Source organism: Ammodytes marinus (assembly GCF_949987685.1).
Source record: "Ammodytes marinus genome assembly, chromosome: 3".
Lineage (NCBI taxonomy): Eukaryota > Metazoa > Chordata > Actinopteri > Uranoscopiformes > Ammodytidae > Ammodytes > Ammodytes marinus.
In genome coordinates this window covers 36446838-36465296 of record NC_137232.1, presented here as the reverse complement: position 1 = coordinate 36465296, position 18459 = coordinate 36446838, and the positions used below count along the sequence as shown (strand labels likewise).

Genomic DNA, 18459 nt, shown 5'->3' with positions numbered 1-18459 from the left:
TCCCAATACAGCAACGAATTCATTTCAAGATCCTGCTCATCACTTACAAAGCCCTCAATAACCTTGCCCCCCCCTACCTCACCGACCTCCTCAAACGTCACTCCCCCACTCGCCAACTCAGATCATCTAACACCAACCTTCTGACCCCCATCACAAGATCAAAACACCGCACCCTGGGAGACAGAGCTTTTACCATTTCTGCCCCAACCCTCTGGAACTCCCTCCCCCCAAACATCCGAAACTCAGACTCTATTAACTCATTCAAAAGCCAACTCAAAACTCACCTCTTCAAGAAAGCATACGACCCCTGACTCCACCCATACCACACCTGACTCTATTTTAATTTGTTTTCGTGTTTCTTTCTTTTCTTTTATGTATATCCTATGCAATGTAAAGCATCTTTGAGTGACCTACAAAAAAGCGCTATATAAAACCTATCAATTATTATTATTATTATTATTATTATTAAGTCAATGTATTTTCCGCGAATAGGGCGGCGCGGCAGCCGCAGGAGTTGAAAATATTGAACTTTTTGCCGCCGGCCGCGATAGCCAATCAGCGTTGAGCTCCTCCCGACGTCACTCGCTTCGGGATGACTGACAGATGAAATGAAGATGAAAACATAATAGTCACAGTTTGCTCCCATAAGTTCTGTGAATAGCCTCTGTGTCTGTTGCCTGCTGTGCACAGCTATCAGTTTTGCTTTATGAACCAAGTTAGCACCGGTTAGCTTGGGTAAAGCACCATCAGCACAGCAGACTGGTGCTCTCAGCACCGGTTAGCACCAGCGCCAGCATGTCCCCAGAGTAGAGAAGGCTGCTCTGGTCGGGCGGCGGACACAATATGACCCAATATGATCACGCGGCGCGGAACACTGCACTCCGCGGCACCTTTAGGGTCCTCAGACTTGTCTTAATTGGGCCTCGTTACGAAACAGTTAAAACAATCACAATCACTCTTTTTTTTTTTTATATATTTTTTTTTATTGTCACAGGGCAATTTATAACACCCAAAGGGGGAATCGTTGCATACACTCAGTATACAGTATATCTACACATACCTACATGCATACACACCTACAGTCATATGAAAAAGTTTGGGAACCCCTCTCAGCCGGCATTATAATTGACTCTGCTTTCACACAAAAAAGATAAAAGTGGTATGTCTTTCATTTGCCAGGAACAGCTAAGTACTGGGATGTTTTCCAAACAAAGATTTTTTGAAAAGCAGTATTTAGTTTTATGAAATTAAATAAAATGTGAAAAACTGGCGGTGCAAAAATATGGGAACCCTTGTGGTCTTGCTGATTTTAATGCCTGTAACAGCATGTAAAACTGATGACTTTAAACACTCAGTAGGTTGGATTATGTTGTTAAGCCTTGAACCTCATATAAATGACTGTTTAATCATGATAAAAGGTATTTTAGGTGCCTAAATGCAAGTTGCACTTCTCTTTGACTCTCTGCAGAAGTGAGACAGAATGCGATCATCAAAACAGCTCCCAAAAGATCTTAAAAACAAAGATTATTCATTGTCATGGTTTAGGGGAAGGCTACAAGAAGCTTTCCCAAAGGTTTCAATTGTCAATTTCTACTGTAAGGAACGTTGTCAGGGAATGGAAGGACACAGGCACAGTTGCAGTTAAACCCAGGTCTAGCAGACCAAGAAAAGTACAAGAACGGCATATGCGGCGGATTGTGAGAATGGTTGCACACAACCCAAAGATCACCTCCAAAGACCTGCAAGAACATCTGGCTGCAGATTGTGTATCTGTACATGGTTCTACAATTCAGTGCAATTTGCACCAAAACATCTGTATGGCCGGGTGATGAGAAGGAAGCCCTTTCTGCGCCCACGCCACAGATACAGTTGCATGGAGTATGCAAAAGCTCATTTAGACAAGCCAGCTTCATATTGGAAGAAAATGCTTTGGACTGATGAGACAAAAATTAAGTTATTTGGTCTTTATAAAAAGCAGATGTTTTGGTGCAAATTGCGCTGAATTGTTGAACGATGTACAGATACACAATCTGCAGCCAGATGTTCTTGCAGGTCTTTGGAGGTGATCTGTGGGTTGTGTGCAACCATTCTCACAATCCTCCACCTATGCCGCTCCTGTTTTTTTCTTGGTCTGCCATGCCTGGGTTTAACTGCCACTATGCCTGTGTCCTTCCATTTCCTGACAACGTTCCCTACAGTAGAAATTGACAATTGAAACCTTTGGGAAAGCTTCTTGTAGCCTTCCGCTAAACCATGACAATGAACAATCTTTGTTTTTCAGGGGCCGTATTCACAAAACATTTTATCTTAGCGCTAAGAGTACTCCTAAGGAGCACTAAAAGTTCTTAGTAAGGAGTAATTTCTTAAAACCTATTCACAAAGCTGATAAGACCAACTTTTACTAAGGAGTGGGAGGAACTCCTAAGCTAAGACTAGAGGGCGGTGTTGACCCTGTTGCTATGGATGATGTCATGTTCATACCTTCTATGCCCACAGTGATTGGCTGAGAGGGAATGAGAGCTAAGAGTGAATTTATGATAGAAACACTGTGGGAGATAATCCATATCGTGTCGCTGTATTAAAGTAAAGAGTTTTTATATACAATTAATGACAAGTGACACTGATTTAACATGAAACCAAGATACTGCAGGGTTTCCCACACATTCGTTCAAAATTAACCTACAAAAGCGCCACATAGGTATATTCATTTTAAATTGTACAATGATTTGAATCGTAAAAAATATCCTCATTGAACAGCTGCACGCCATGCACTCTCACTGTATTTCTCTCAATGGTGGACTATGCAGCAATAGTCAGACAGCGACAAACCAGGAAATTCACAATTTAGAAATAACAGCCGGCGAAATCGTAAAGTGCATGCGGAAGGAAAAAGGCGAGACGCGCAACTATACAGTAGCGGACCTGTGGAACGGAGGAGATGCTGCGAAGCGCCACATAGGCCTACTGTAGTAACAAATTAAACCCAAACGTGACACCAACAGTACCTTTCAGTGCATCGTAAACCCAAAGCAACTGCAGGAAAAGGAACTTAATAAGTATTTTTTTATATAAATGTAATAAATATAAATGTGTCTATCATTTCTAAATATAGCTTTACTGAGATCATTAAACCCTTACAGCTATTAAGGTACCTTTTGTAAAGCTCACTAGCATTAAATCTCTCCAAAACACCATCAAATGGTTGTCTGTGAATTACTCTTAGTGACTTAGGAGTCCTCTCGAGGACTCCTAGCTTTTCATAGATTTAGGAGCTAGTTTTAGCGCTAAAATGCTTTGTGAATTACACTTATCTTAAAAAGTTAGGAGTCTTAAAATTAGGAGTGAAACGCCCCTTATTTTTGAGAGTTACTCCTAAATCAGGACCTTAGGACCTACTCTTAGCCTTAAAATGTTTTGTGAATACGGCCCCAGATCTTTTGGGAGCTGTTTTGATGATCCCATTCTGTTTCACTTCTGCATAGAGTCAAAAGAGAAGTGCAACTTGCATATAGGCACCTAAAATAAATTTTCTCATGATTAAACAGACATTTCTATGAGGTTCAAGGCTTAACAACATAATCCAACCAACACAGGCATTAAAATCAACAAAACCACAAGGGTTCCTATATTTTTGCACAGCCAGTTTTTCACATTTTATTTTATTTCATACAACCAAATACTGCTTTTCAAAAAATCTTTGTTTGGAAAACATCCCAGTACTTAGCTGTTCCTGGTAAATTAAAGACATACCACTTTCATATTTTTTTTGTGAAAGCAGAGTCAATTATAATGCCGGCTGAGAGGGGTTCCCAAACTTTTTCATATGACTGTATACACATACACATATCTACATAGATATATATATATATATATATATATATATATACATACACGTACACATACATACAGATCTTCCCGATGAATTATTCAGATTCATACCATAGATGTTTCCATATAAGAGACATAATATATGTTAGAAGAGATTATAATAAATCAAATGTCAGTACACGGTCAAGGCTCTGCAGACTGGCATGTAAACAGTAAACCCCTTAGTACACACATATCATGGACAGGCATTGGGTCATAAGAAGACTTTCTCTGATCCCAAGAAAAGAAAAAACAGCTAGAGGACAAGAATCTCGGAATCATCGACTCAACTCCTAATATACTCTAACTCATGTTACCCAATGCGTGCATATCATTTCCTGTAACGTTTTTTTTTTTTTTTTCCCTTTCCCCTCCTCCCCCCTCCCCTTCCTCTCCTCTTTAAACAATGAACACAATTAGCAATATACAAAAAAAGAAAATAATAATAATAAAAAGTAAAAAAATAAATAATATATATTTATATATAATAATACAAATAATTAAATAAAAAGAAAATAAGTAAAAAAAAAAAAATAATAATAAAAAAATCACGTAAGTAATGCTAATGTACACTTAGGTTATGACCGGGTTTTAACCGTTCCATATTTATTCTTTTTTTTCTTTCTCCTTCTCTCTTCTTTTCTGTGGAATATGCTTGGTCACTATCTATTGTTAATGTAGTCCAGGAATGGGGTCCATGTGGTTAGGAAGGAATTATATTGACCAGTTACTCTGAATGTGATCCTTTCACAGCTTGCCATGTCTGTCATTAGTTCAATCCAGTCACCAAAGGATGAAGGGGTGACTGATTTCCAATTCCTCAGGATAATTCTACTTCCTGTTAAAATGGCCAGTCGGCACCATGATTTTTTTTTTCCGTGTAACTGTTGATCACTTGGTATTATTCCCAGAAGACAGAGTGCTGGGCTTTTAGTTAGGGTGACATTAAACAAAACATTTAAAAGGTATACTATTTTACTCCACAGGTCCCTTACCATAAAACACTCGTACAACATATGCACCATTGTTCCAGTCTCATTTTGGCAACGCCAACATTTATCATCATTTCTTAACTTGAGTCTGGCCATTTTGCTTGGGGTCCAGTATGCTCGATGGAGGATTTTATAATTTGTGTATTGTGTTTTGATTTCTCGAGCAGTTGTGTGCCAGCTAGATATGGCTTCCTTCCAGTGTTGTTGTTCTATATTTTCTCTTATATCTTTCTCCCATACTAATTTGAGACTATTTAATTTTGGTGCATTGGAATCTCTAATGTAATTGTAAAATAGTGAGGCACCACCTTTTTTTTGGCTGGCATGATGAAGCATACGTTGTATTTCAGTGTTAGGGTCAGGTCCAGAGCTCATGATTGACAGGAGACAGTGACGTAACTGGAGATATTTCCAGAAGTCAGTATTTGTCAGATTGTAATGTTGTTTCAAATGTTCAAATGTTACCATATGGCCCTTGTCGTATAAGTCCCCCAAGTGTAAAATTCCCACTTTGGCCCATTGGTACCAGCAAAATGGCTTTTTGGCTATTCTAATCTTTGAATTGAACCATATTGAAGCTTCAAGTGTAAGTGATGGGTTAGTATTAACATGACAATGTACCATTTTCCAGCTTTCCCTTGTAAATTCGAGCACAGGATTCTGAACCACACAAGACATGCTTTTCTGTGTCACAAAAGTTTCTATACTAAAAGGATAAAGTAGTTCTTTCTCAATTTGTACCCAGGCAGGGACTCTGTGATGGGGCAGGTTATATTTTGATGTTTAGTTTAGTTTAGTTTATTAGTTTATAGTTTTGTGGACAGTCCCCTTTGAGAAGGAGCAGCTTTGGCCTCTTTGGCTCATTTCCAGCTGTAGTCCCCGGCCAGTTGTCAGTAGGCAACCTACAATACATAACAGTAAAAAAATTTAAAAAATACATTACATTTATAATTACAGCAGGCCTGAGCAAGAAGGGGGAAAAGACAAACAAACATATTGCACACAGTTGGAGCAAGAACAAACAGGCAAGCACAGATGATGGCAAAGATATCAAGGCAGTTCATGCAACAACAACACAAACACACAGGAGACAAGGGAAAATAGGCCACAAAGATCACATTGAAAGTACATAGGGCAGAACATGCAGGCAGGTAGCAGAGATGGAGCGGCAGCAACAATGACACATCAAACACACACATCACGTCTGACAGAAATTAATGTGTGCAGTTATAGTTGTTGGACAGCCATGTTTTAAGATGTGCTGTAAAGGTGGAATATGTATGTATTTCATTGATAGTTTGGGCAAGTGAGAATGAACTTTGATACCAATCTAATCTAGGAAGGGATAGTCCCCCACTATTCTTAGCAGAGTATAACTTGGTACGATTAAATAGAGGCTTTTTACCTTGCCATATAAATGATTCGACACACTTATCGTATTCTTTTCGGAGATGAGCAGGAAAGGAGAGTGGCAACATATAGGTTATGTAGTTGACCTTTGGCATTATGATCATTTTTATTAAGTTAATCCTGCCTAAAAGTGATACATTTAGCTTGTTCCAATTAAGTAATAGGGACTCAATGTTTTGTATAACGGGCTGAAGGTTAGCTTGCATAATTTTTTTAATGTTGGGCATAAGTTTAATACCAAGATACGTCATACCTGAGGCTACCCATCTAAACGGCCATTTAGTGCCAAGTGATTGTGTGGCGATGTTTGATATGGGCATTACCTCTGATTTGGTCCAGTTAATTCTATAACCTGAGAACCTGGAGAACCTATCGATCAGGTTTTGTTTCTGGGTTGCTTGAGACCAATAAAATATCGTCCGCATATAAAAACAGTTTATGTTCCTGATGACCTGCTGTGACCCCTTTGATATTTACATTGTTCCGTATAGCAATGGCTAAAGGCTCAAGGGCAATGGCGAAGATGAGGGGGGAAAGTGGGCATCCCTGCTTGGTGCCTCTATATAGGTTAAAAGGGGAGGATGTGATGCCATTACATAACACTGATGCCGTGGGGTCCATATATAATAATTTTATCCAAGCTAGGAATGTTGGTCCAAAACCAAATCTTTTTAGTGTATAAAATAGGAAGCCCCATTCGACCCTGTCGAAGGCCTTCTCTGCATCTAGTGAGAAGGCCATGACAGGGTCTGGGTTCTGCTTTCTTTTGATGGATACTATTAATTTCAAATCTTGTGGTATTCATACTTTTCCAGGTAACTATGTCTGGTTTTTTAATATATTGAAGTTTGAGATGATTCAACTGTTGCTCAAGATTATGTAATTTTTCCCGTTCCTTCTTTTTTTGATATGAGCAATGTTGAATAAGTTGCCCCCTTAGGACCGCTTTAAATGCCTCCCATACAATACCAGGATCAGATACAGAGCCTTCATTATATGTCCAGTATTCTTCCATTGCTGCTACAATTAAAGAACATGATGCATCATTTTGCAGTAATGAGTTATTGAATCTCCATCGACTTGTTCTTTCCCCTTTATCTAAACTACTTAGTATTAAGTCAACTGGTGCTTGATCGGAAATAACTATGTTTCCAATGGAAGCATTCTGGACATAATTAGCGAGGTTCTTGGACACTAATATGTAATCAATTCGGGAAAATGATTGGTGTGGATTGGAAAAGAAAGTAAAATCCTTTCCTAATGGGTGTAGCACGCGCCAGATATCTAACAAATTCAGATCGTCCATAATTGTTTCAATGGCTGTACATGTCTGTCGTGCACCCTGTCTGATCACAGATCTGTCCAATTTTGCATCTCTGACCTGATTGAAATCCCCACCAAGAATAATGCTTTGGTTCCCAATGGTTCTTATAACATTGCAGATTTCATAGAAAAAGTTGGGAGTTAAAACATTTGGAGCATATATATTCATGATGGTGAGTCTCTCATTGTCTATTTGTGCATCGAGGGCTATCCATCTACCCTCCTGATCAGCCTGGAGCCTAAATTTTTCAGATTCCTCTTTACTCAAGTGCGTTTCCTGTATCATTGCAATATCAGATCCATTTTGTTTTAACCAATTGATTATTTTCTTACGTTTAATGGGATGATTACAACCCGAAACATTCCATGAAATCACCTTCAAACCTCCCATATATAGTTCATTTGTTTTAATGTGTTTGTAGGACAGTTTGTATTATATGACATTTTGATGTAAGAAGTGTCTATACTGATCTTCACATATGATTTCATAGGGATCACCCAGTTTAGCATGATGTCAAATTGAATACTAGCACCGGTAACAGAAAAAGAAAAAACAATAAATAATAAAAAAAAAATAAAAAAAAGAGGAGATACATAACCCTTCCCAACTAAATCCCCAACACCCATCCAGTTCTCCCTGCCAGGGAGGGATGGATGTGGACCCATACCCTTGTTGTGCTTCCGGTGGACTACCACTATCTTCTTCCTAAACTAATTAGCTACAGAGGAGTCTCCCTTTAACTGAAGAACAGTAGCAATAAGTAAAAATGAAGAAAATAAATAAATACACAATATGTGTATAGCTATCTCAATATGAATAACACTGCAAACTCAAAATATTTTAACTTAATACCGCTACAGGTCATTCATACATTTTTTTTTCTTCTCCTCTCTGATCTCTCCTCCTCCCTCTTCTCTTATTGGTATTTATTTAAGTCATTTATTAATGACCAACAAAATAGATTTTTAGGGATAGCAATAAAAAAGGTAATAACTTAAAATTGCCGTTGTTTAAGCCTGGCATGGCAGTAATACATTCTCCGCATCAACACTTAACATGCAAAAAACAAACAAAAAAAAACAGTCATAAGATAGGGAGAGGGGAGTCAGTCAAGTGTTGATAAGCATTGTTATCCCCGTTTAAGATAGAAAGTAAAAAATAAAATAAATAATATCTATAACGATCACAGACTCACATGTCTCGTCTTGTAGGCATACTCGTATTGTTTATGTTCGTAAATCACAATCACTCTAACTCTCTTACCACACACACACACACACACACACACACACACACACACACACACACACACACACACACACACACACACACACACACACACACACACACACACACAGTGACACACTTATTATATAACATAAACACAGATTGTGAGATCAGAACAGAATGAAGAGAAACAGGTTTGTTCAGAAGTCACAAGCAAGACTGAGAAAACAGGGAGTAACACAATCTCTATCTCAAACACGCACACACACAAGGCAAGGCAAGGCAAGGCAAGTTTATTTATATAGCACAATTCAGACACAAGGCCACTCAAAGTGCTTTACAGGGGCAAGATTAGAATACATAAAACACATTATAAAACATTTAAAAGCTAATAAAAGAAGCAAATAAAAAAAAATGAAAACTCGATTTAAAAACATAATAAAAGAAGCAAATAAAATGAAAATTGCAGGTTAAAATGGAAACAAAAAAGTCTTCAGACTCGATTTAAAAGAACTGAGGGTTGCAGCAGACCTCAAGTTCTCTGGGAGTTTGTTCCAGATTGTTGGTGCATAAAAACTAAAAGCTGCTTCTCCTCGTTTAGTTCTAACTCTAGGGACTGTAAGTAGACCTGTCCCAGACGACCTAAGGGCTCTGGACGGTTCATAACTTATCAGCATATCAGTAATGTATTTTGGCGCTAAACCATTTAGTGCTTTATAAACCAACATCAGTATTTTGAAATCAATTCTTTGAGTGACAGGAAGCCAGTGTAAAGACCTCAGAACTGGGGTAATGTGATCCACTTTTTTGGTCCTAGTGAGGACTCGAGCAGCAGCGTTCTGAATTAGCTGAAGCTGTCTGATAGATTTTTTTGGAAGGCCAGCAAGGACACTGTTACAGTAGTCAAGTCTACTAAAGATAAATGCATGGACAAGTTTTTCTAAATCTTGCTGAGACATAAGCCCTTTAATTCTTGATATGTTTTTTAGGTGGTAGTAGGCTGATTTATTAATTGATTTTACACACACACACACACACACACAAAAACACCACACAAACACACACGAATACACACACACACACACGCACACAGACACACAAACACGCACGCACACGCACGCACACACCGACACACACACAAATACACACACACAGACACACACACACACACACACACACACACACACACACACACACACACACAACTTGTTTTCTTGGCTCAGGTTCATTATTATTCAGACAATAAGAACTTTTGCGTCCACAGGATAATCAAACCGTTGAGTTCATTTCAACATTTCTTGCATCTACAGTTTACAGGGAGAAAAAAGACTCAGAGATTGTGACAGTAAAACAATTAAAATGTTGTATTAAGACTCACCCTGCCTCGGCCTTAAGTTTCCCTCCGTCTGCTCTGCGACTCTGAACGGACTGAATACTTTCACTTACAGTGTTCCCTCCCTCCACTGTTCCTCCTCCTCCCTTCATTTACTAGAAATCACGTGTGTATCTGTGTGTGTGTGTGTGTGTGTGTGTGTGTGTGTGTGTGTGTGTGTGTGTGTGTGTGTGTGTGTGTGTGTGTGTGTGTGTGTGTGTGTGTGTGTGTGTGTGTGTGTACTGCTCACACAGATCAACTGTTTAACATGATAAAATAGGTTTTAGTCAAACTAGTTCAAACATTATCTCATCTTTATGTTTAAAACAATTTAAATAGCAACACAACAACTTAGTATATATTTTTTTTAATTCAGGCGTGTGTTTTTAGCCACTACCTCCTTTGCTGTGAACAAATTTGACAATAATAACCTTGAACCTTGAAACCTAAATAAATTAATTATGTACATCGGGTGAAATACCATGGATAAGTAATTGGATAATGTTGTGGTAATAATGTGTGGAAACCCTGAATATAAGTGTGTGTTAAATTAATTAAAACAATTTGAGGAATTCTTCAGTTGAGGATCAGAAGGGCTGAGGCGCATACGTAACAAGGAGAGGGCTGCACCTGTCACAGAGAGACCGTGACGTCACCAATCATCATTTGCTTCGATCGAAATTTTAAGTGTGTGGATCTTAGGTGTAGCTGCTCTCTCTCTCTGTCTCACTCGCGGTGACACTTTAGAATGAATTAATACACAACATTTATCATCCTTCATCTTTATAAAAATGGCAGATGTCCTGGCCCACACAAAATACACGTTCTGCCTTTGCCAAACTGGATTTAGTTGTGAAAAATTTGCATTTATGAATATAAAACTTCACCAGTCAACTCACACTATTGAGAACAAGTGTCTATCAGCAACAAAATCGACCAACTTAATATCAGCTCTGAATACCATTCCAGAATTAATGGACTGAATAGCGTCCAAAAAACTAAATGTTCCAGCTTCCAATTTCCTCCTCTGTTGTCTTTTTGAAATTCACCTCAGGAGCCTCATCTAAACTGAATTTCTGTAAAGTGTATCAAACTTAAATGACGATATCTTTAATGTGGATGGATAACTATGCCTATAACTCTTTTCAGATGCTTTACTATCATGTAAACTAACTCCCCACACTACATAGTTAGAAGGATTTGCGTGTGTGTGTACGTGTGTGACCTCTCCACACAGAAGTGACAGCAGTTATTTGTGTTTTGGGTGGAGTGTCCCTTTAAAGAGTGCCATTTACAGACACCAGTGTTGTACAGCGGTAAACAGATCCTCACACTTACTGAAATAAACGAGTTCTCTGTTTTTTCACCCACGTGTCGTTCCATTCTTTGTTCTTAAAAACCTCTAAAGGTGCAGTGTGTAGAATATATTGGTATTTTGTATAACAGACTTGGTAGAAAAAGGAATATTAATTTTCATAAGTGTGTTTTATTTAGTGTAGGCCTATAATCTCTTGAAAATAATCTAAAATATATTAATGCTAGTTGTTTTTTTTACTAGCTGCTTGTCCTTGAAGGCCACCGTAGCCACCATATCATTTCAGAATGAATGGACTGGATCACAATTGAGAAAAATGTTGCACAGCTTTCAATTTCTTCCTCTCAAGCTCAATTCAATTCACATCAAAATGAGATTTCAGACTCAAAAATTATTTTGATTGGAAGTCCCATTTAAGTTTGAAATTCTGTGGTGTTAGTGTTGCCGTACTATAAAAGGTATTAAAAAAATTATACACATTAATTTAGCAATTGATTAACTACTCTGTATTACATTTAAAATACATATTGGAAAGAAAGAAAGAAAGAAAGAAAGAAAGAAAGAAAGAAAGAAAGAAAGAAAGAAAGAAAGAAAGAAAGAAAGAAAGAAAGAAAGAAAGAAAGAAAGAAAGAAGCTTTTCTCACCACAGCGCCAACTGCTGGATCTGGTGGGGCACTGCACCATTTGCCCATAATGTAAAAACACAATAAAACACACAAACAACTAAGGTATTTTTATCGGAGCCTCGCTCTGATTGGTCAAAGTGTACAGCTCATGTTAATTTTGACCAATCAGAAATCACATACCCCAGCTTTAATTTATATAGCGCTTTTCTCACACTCAAAGCGCTATATAAATAATTAAGGATTTTTACCTGCTCCGCCATTGTAGGCGCATACACATTCACCCATCTGTTGCTCTGGCGTGCACCGGCAGTGAGACCATGGAGTGAGAAGGGTGTCGGTTTGTAGCGTTCTCTCTTGTGATTGGATAAAAATTTCGGGATCCTCCAAAAAGTTTATTTGACGATTACATGCAGAGCAGCTGACAGAGATCGGGCTTTATGAAACGCGCACATTATGTAAGTGATCACTGTATGAATAAAGAGCGATTTAACACTTATATTAACATTAATAAACCGCTTACTTCACCTTTAAGAGACCACTCCAAATATTCAGTTTCTCTCGTTTTACTATTTATAGGCATATGTTTGAGTAGAATGAACATTTTGGTTTTATAATATAAACTACTGACAACATTTCTACCAAATTCCACCCTGAAAATATTGTCATTTAGAGCATTTCCATGAAGTAATGTAGAGATGAAGATTGAAGAACAATCCAGACTGGTCTCTTTTTTTTCTGGAGCTGTATATCTATCTATCTATCTATGCAACTATCTATCTATCTATCTATCTATCTATCTATCTATCTATCTATCTATCTATCTTTCTATCTATCTATCTATCTATCTATCTATCTATCTATCTATCTATCTATCTATCTATCTATCTATCTATCTATCTATCTATCTATCTATCTATCAGTGAATATCTCCTCACAATCCACTACCTGTCCGTACTGTGTGCACTGAAGAAGAAAAAAATCCCGTGTTAATAAACAGCCTAGGCTCTGTAAACTGGTATGTAAACGAAGGGGCCACCATAGCTAGCAACATGCCCGTTTACAGAACCTAGGCTGTGTATTAACACTGGATTTTTATTAATGATATTTTTTAAACAACAGATGCCCTGTCATCACGAGGGGCTTAATGAATGCTATTTTTAGATTTTGACTTGAATGTTTAATCAATAAAATAAATTAAAATCTGGTTCAAAATGTGAAGCTGGAGATGTGTTTGTGTGTATGTGTGTCTGTGTGTCTGTCTGTCTGTCTGTCTGTGCGCAATGGATTGTGGGTCAGAATCGCCCAAATAGGATGCACTTTTCAACACTAACAATCTTGGCCGGATGAAGTAGAACATCCGGGTACTTCTAACCATCCTAAATCTGGCCACAAGAATCAGGACATCCTAAATCTTTTTTCTACATACTATAGTAGGAAGTATGAGATTTAGAACGCAGGTACGTGTGTGAGCTGGAGATGTGTCCTTGTGTGTGTGTGTGTGTGTGTGTGTGTGTGTGTGTGTGTGTGTGTGTGTGTGTGTGTGAAATCTGGTTCAAAATGAAATCTATTATTTTTTATATTGAACATATTTCAAGTGTTATTAGTCGCTGTAATAAATCATGAAATAAATATATAAGATATCAGCCGAAATCTTAAAGTTATAGTGCGTAACTTCTGTCGCCCCCCATGAGGAATTCTGAGTAATAACAACAACACTGTCTGTCGGTGCATCTACATGAGGTAAAGCCTTCAGTGATGGCACATGGATTTTATACCTTCTGCTGTACGTCCAGGTTTTTTTTCTTAGCATTAGAATCAACAACTGAAACATTTCTTGGGTTCTTCTTGGGATTTTTCTGAGCTGCTGCACCAGTGTCAGGGGGGAGGGGGGGGCGACACCAGTTTGTAAACGCTGCCATACTGAGAAATACAGAGAGAGTTTTGTGGAGCTGATAATAGGCTTAATCAACTTTGTTTGGCGATTGGCTTGAATGTAACATTCATATGAAAAAGTTACGCACTATAGCTTTAATGATATAGTATTGTAATTGCATGTAATGTACAGTGTGTCCACTAAGCCTGCAGCTGTATCATCCATATACACTGTATTAACATGAACCAGTCACATGCTGTCTCCACGTGGACACACACACACACACACACACACACACACACACACACACACACACACACACACACACACACACACACACACACATACTCAGTTTTGAGTTGAGTGAAGGCTCCGCAGATATTTATATAAGATGTTTTTTGTTGAGAAACAAACCGCGGTGCGTTAATATAACAGTTCTCTGGTCCCTGGCTTACCGGCCGAACCATCATGGGGGAATACACCAAACTAAACGGGGATGTGAACGCCAATTTGCGGTTCCAGAGCACCGGCGACCCACGGCTAGACGAGGCAGTGAACCAATGGCTGAGCTGGGACAAGGTAAGCTAACTTTCAAACCAAACCTCCCTTAGGAAATCGCCATTTTAAAAATCCTTTAAGTTTTTTGCGAGTATATTTTGCTAGAAGGGGTTAAAAACTTTATTTACTGGATGATTATAATCTTATAGTGTATCCGGCGTACAAATGTTTTAGTGAAATAGCCCAGTATCTAAATAAACAGACACTTTGTGAGGTGTTTACCGGCGCTCGCTGCCGATATCCGCTGCGTCAAAACAGCTGACGTAGCAGCCAGAAAATGTTCAATATATTTTAAATAAAAGGCTCTAGTTTAACAATATTCATGCCGAATATATCACAATAACGAACTACGTAAGAAAAAATACCACATAATGCTTCTATATATATTTTATTGTAGATATGGACCATAATCTAAAATGGCGCTGTTTTGAATATGGAGTTCTGTATTGAAGGGTCAGCGGAGTGTTGTGGTGTGTGTTGCCCGCAGTGCGGTGCTGAAGGCCGGGGGGCAATCAGGCAGAATCCCCGCCGGATGTCTGGGTCAAGGAGATTAGTTCAGTCTGGTGGGTTATCAAGAGATTAGACTAAAGCATGACGCGGCTTATTTATAGGTGGCTCGTGCCCATTAATAATATTAAAAAGGCCTGTTACGTTAGTGGACTTACTGTTATATAATATATTGGGTTCACATTGTTGACAGCGTTTATTTGGCAATTTTTCCAGATATTGTTTCAATATTTTGAACACCAGATTTAACCAAAACACTTAAGGCCTACGTTATTCTTGTGAGGGAATTTTGGGTCTTTAGTTGTAATATTAATGGTAAAGATTAATAGGTCATATATGCCTATCTTGTGTGTCTGTCTCTCAGACTCTAGGTCAGCCTTGGAGCCTGTTAGGAGACACTTAGGTCAGTTGTATAGATAAAGTCTCATCTCCTTAGACTCCAGAATGTTATGGTTCACTGTGTTCAGCTCTGAACCAAAACATTGGTATGCTTGCTGCCCGAGCCGGGGAGGTGGTAGAGATAGCACCAGGTTAATACACACACACACACACACACACACACACACACACACAAACACAGCACGAGGTTAATACACAGCTCTAAGCATGAGTCTGGCAGAATTGAAGTGCAAGTCACGAGAGTTGCAGTCCGGTTCTCCTTGGCCAAGTCTGTAATAAATATTGCTTCATAATTCATCCAAGTCTCCTGAAATATTCTTCCACCTGAGTTGACCTCCAACCTTAACAGAACTTCCTTCACAATTCTATTATGATTTTTTTTAACCATATTATGACTGTACACTGATCACAACCATTCATATGTTACAAACTACTTTATCATTGTTCATTACATTTGGAGCGCTGTCTTTTTTACCTTTTACTTAAAGCTGCAGTGTGTAGAATTTTGGGTTTTATTTCCTAGTAGACTTTGTAGAAAATAATTATATTATCCATAAGTACGTTTAATTTAGTGCATAATAGCTGACATTTTTATTTTTTTCCCCCTTAGAAAGGTTCTCATATATGTCCATATTTCTCCATATTTTGGACCAACGCCTAGGCGCTGCTATGTTGAAAGTGTCATAGTTGGAATGTCATCAGGTGCATTGTTTATAATTTAGAATTGTTCTTGTCCTTGAAGGCCACTGTAGCTTCTGTTATTATTCTAAAGGGTTGGGGTTACCCAGGGAGCGTTGCATTCTAGAACTTTGTAGAACTTTCTTGATGATGTCATATTACACACTGCACCTTTTAAGCAGTTTTATTTAAAGGTGCAGTGTGTAATATGACATCATCAAGAAAGTTCTACAAAGTTCTAGAATGCAACGCTCCCTGGGTAACCCCACCCCTTTTGAATAATAACAGAAGCTACAGTGGCCTTCAATGACAAGAACAATTCTAAATTTTAAACAATGCACCTGATGACATTCCAACTATGACACTTTCAAGATGGCGGCACTAGGCCTTGGTCCAAAATATGCAGAAATATGGACATATATGAGACCCTTTCTAAGGGAAAACATAATAATTCAAAACATTTTTTTCAGCTATTATGCACTAAATTAAATGTACTTATGGATATTATAATTACTTTCTACAAAATCTGCTAGGAAATAAAACCCACAATTCTACACACTGCAGGCTTAACATATTGCAATTTTTTTCAATATTAACACCAGCATATGAGTTCCTTAACAACATAGTCATTTAATTCAGCTTCTATCTCAAAAAACAAGTAAAAGGAAAGGGTGCAGTTACACTTTAAGCAGTTTCTCTCCTACCACATCACAGCAGAACTGACTAAAGCTAAACTAGGCTCTAGCTATATTGGTATAATCAAGACACATCTGGACCACAAATTAGGACATAGCCTACTCTGTGTAATAAACCCATTAGGACATAGCCTACTCTGTGTAATAAACCCATTAGGACATAGCCTACTCTGTGTAATAAACCCATTGGGATATAGCCTACTCTGTGTAATAAACCCATTGGGATATAGCCTACTCTGTGTAATAAACCCATTGGGATATAGCCTACTCTGTGTAATAAACCCATTGGGATATAGCCTACTCTGTGTAATAAACCCATTGAGCCATATCTGAGTAAATATTCATGTAGGCTACAAGTAACTTTTTCAAAATTTGTTAAAATGTCATGCCCAAAAATTCACAATATGAAGAAAGTCTGTGTTTTAGGATTAAAGGGGCACTGCGTATGACATCATCAAGAAAGTTCTACAAAGTTCTAGAATGCAACGCTCCCTGGGTAACCCCAACCCTTTAGAATAATAACAGAAGCTACAGTGGCCTTCAAGGACAAGAACAATTCTCAATTCTAAACAATGCACTTGATGACATTCCAAAAACATGGATTCCTCCATAAGACCTACCCTCTCAATGTACAAAATGTAATATTAATATTTGTAATTCTCCGCTCAGGAGGATAATTCAGATTATTGGCAGAGGTGATTTTACACCAATGAGGACATATTTATGAATGAGGAAATTGATTTTAGCTAATAAATTACTTAAAATGTGGTGAAGTAGAAAGAAGGCTAATTTATTATGCATTCAGCACAGTTAGTATTTTCAGTCTGTGTGTGTGGGATCAGTGCAGTTGGTGGTATCCAGGTAACAGGTGGAGATTACATCATAGCAGTGACTCATCAGACCATTTGGTGGCGCTGTAGCATTCGGTACATTTAAAAAATAACCCTGCGTTCCAATCCCCATACTTCCCTACTATTTAGTATGCCAGAAAAAGATTTAGGCTGTCCCAATACATGCACGTCAATTGTAGTATGCTGAAAATACGTAAATGCCCCACTAACTCTAATAGCATTTTGGAGTATTCGTCTTTATTCTTGACATTTCTCCACATTATGAAAAAAAATCTCCCTTACCTGATTTTTTTTCTCTCCTGTCTGTGGCCCTAAAACTCTTCTGTACTTTAGTATGTAGTGTAGTAAAAAGAAAAAGTATGTGATTTGGAATGCAGATGCAGGGACGGACACACACACACACACATGCGTTTGTACGGCTATACTTGTGAGGACATTCATTGACATAATGCATTCCCTAGCCCCTTACCCTAACCCTCCAAACTAAATGCCTAACCCCAACCCTTACACTAACCCTAACATAAACCTAATTCATATCTGATCCTTAAAACCTAGTGTTAACCCTCAAACAGCCCTTTAAAGGCCTGTCCTTAAAACCTAGTGTTAACCCTCAAACAGCCCTTTAAAGGCCTGTCCTTAAAACCTAGTGTTAACCCTCAAACAGCCCTTTAAAGGCCTGTCCCAAAGGGAGAACCAGACTAAATGTCCTCACTCCTAAGGTCTAAAACTCAAATTGGTCCCCACAAAAATAGTTGTACAAGTACA

General features: G+C 38.3%; 2 protein-coding genes across 2 annotated transcripts in view; one reads left to right on the top strand and one right to left on the bottom strand.

Moving 5' to 3' along the window:
• Window positions 1-10241, bottom strand: part of LOC307248737 (NLR family CARD domain-containing protein 3-like) — a 39497-nt gene extending 29256 nt beyond the window's left edge. Inside the window, exon 1 of the mRNA XM_080025223.1 lies at window positions 10199-10241. The gene's annotated coding sequence lies outside the window, so the exon portion shown is untranslated. The remainder of the gene's footprint in view (window positions 1-10198) is intronic.
• A 4208-nt stretch (window positions 10242-14449) lies between these two features.
• The window catches only part of pgm2l1 (phosphoglucomutase 2-like 1), a 25912-nt gene continuing 21902 nt past the window's right edge, over window positions 14450-18459 (top strand). Inside the window, exon 1 of the mRNA XM_080025230.1 lies at window positions 14450-14585. Within this exon, the coding sequence (XP_079881356.1) occupies window positions 14475-14585 (111 nt within the window). The 5' untranslated portion in view covers window positions 14450-14474. The remainder of the gene's footprint in view (window positions 14586-18459) is intronic.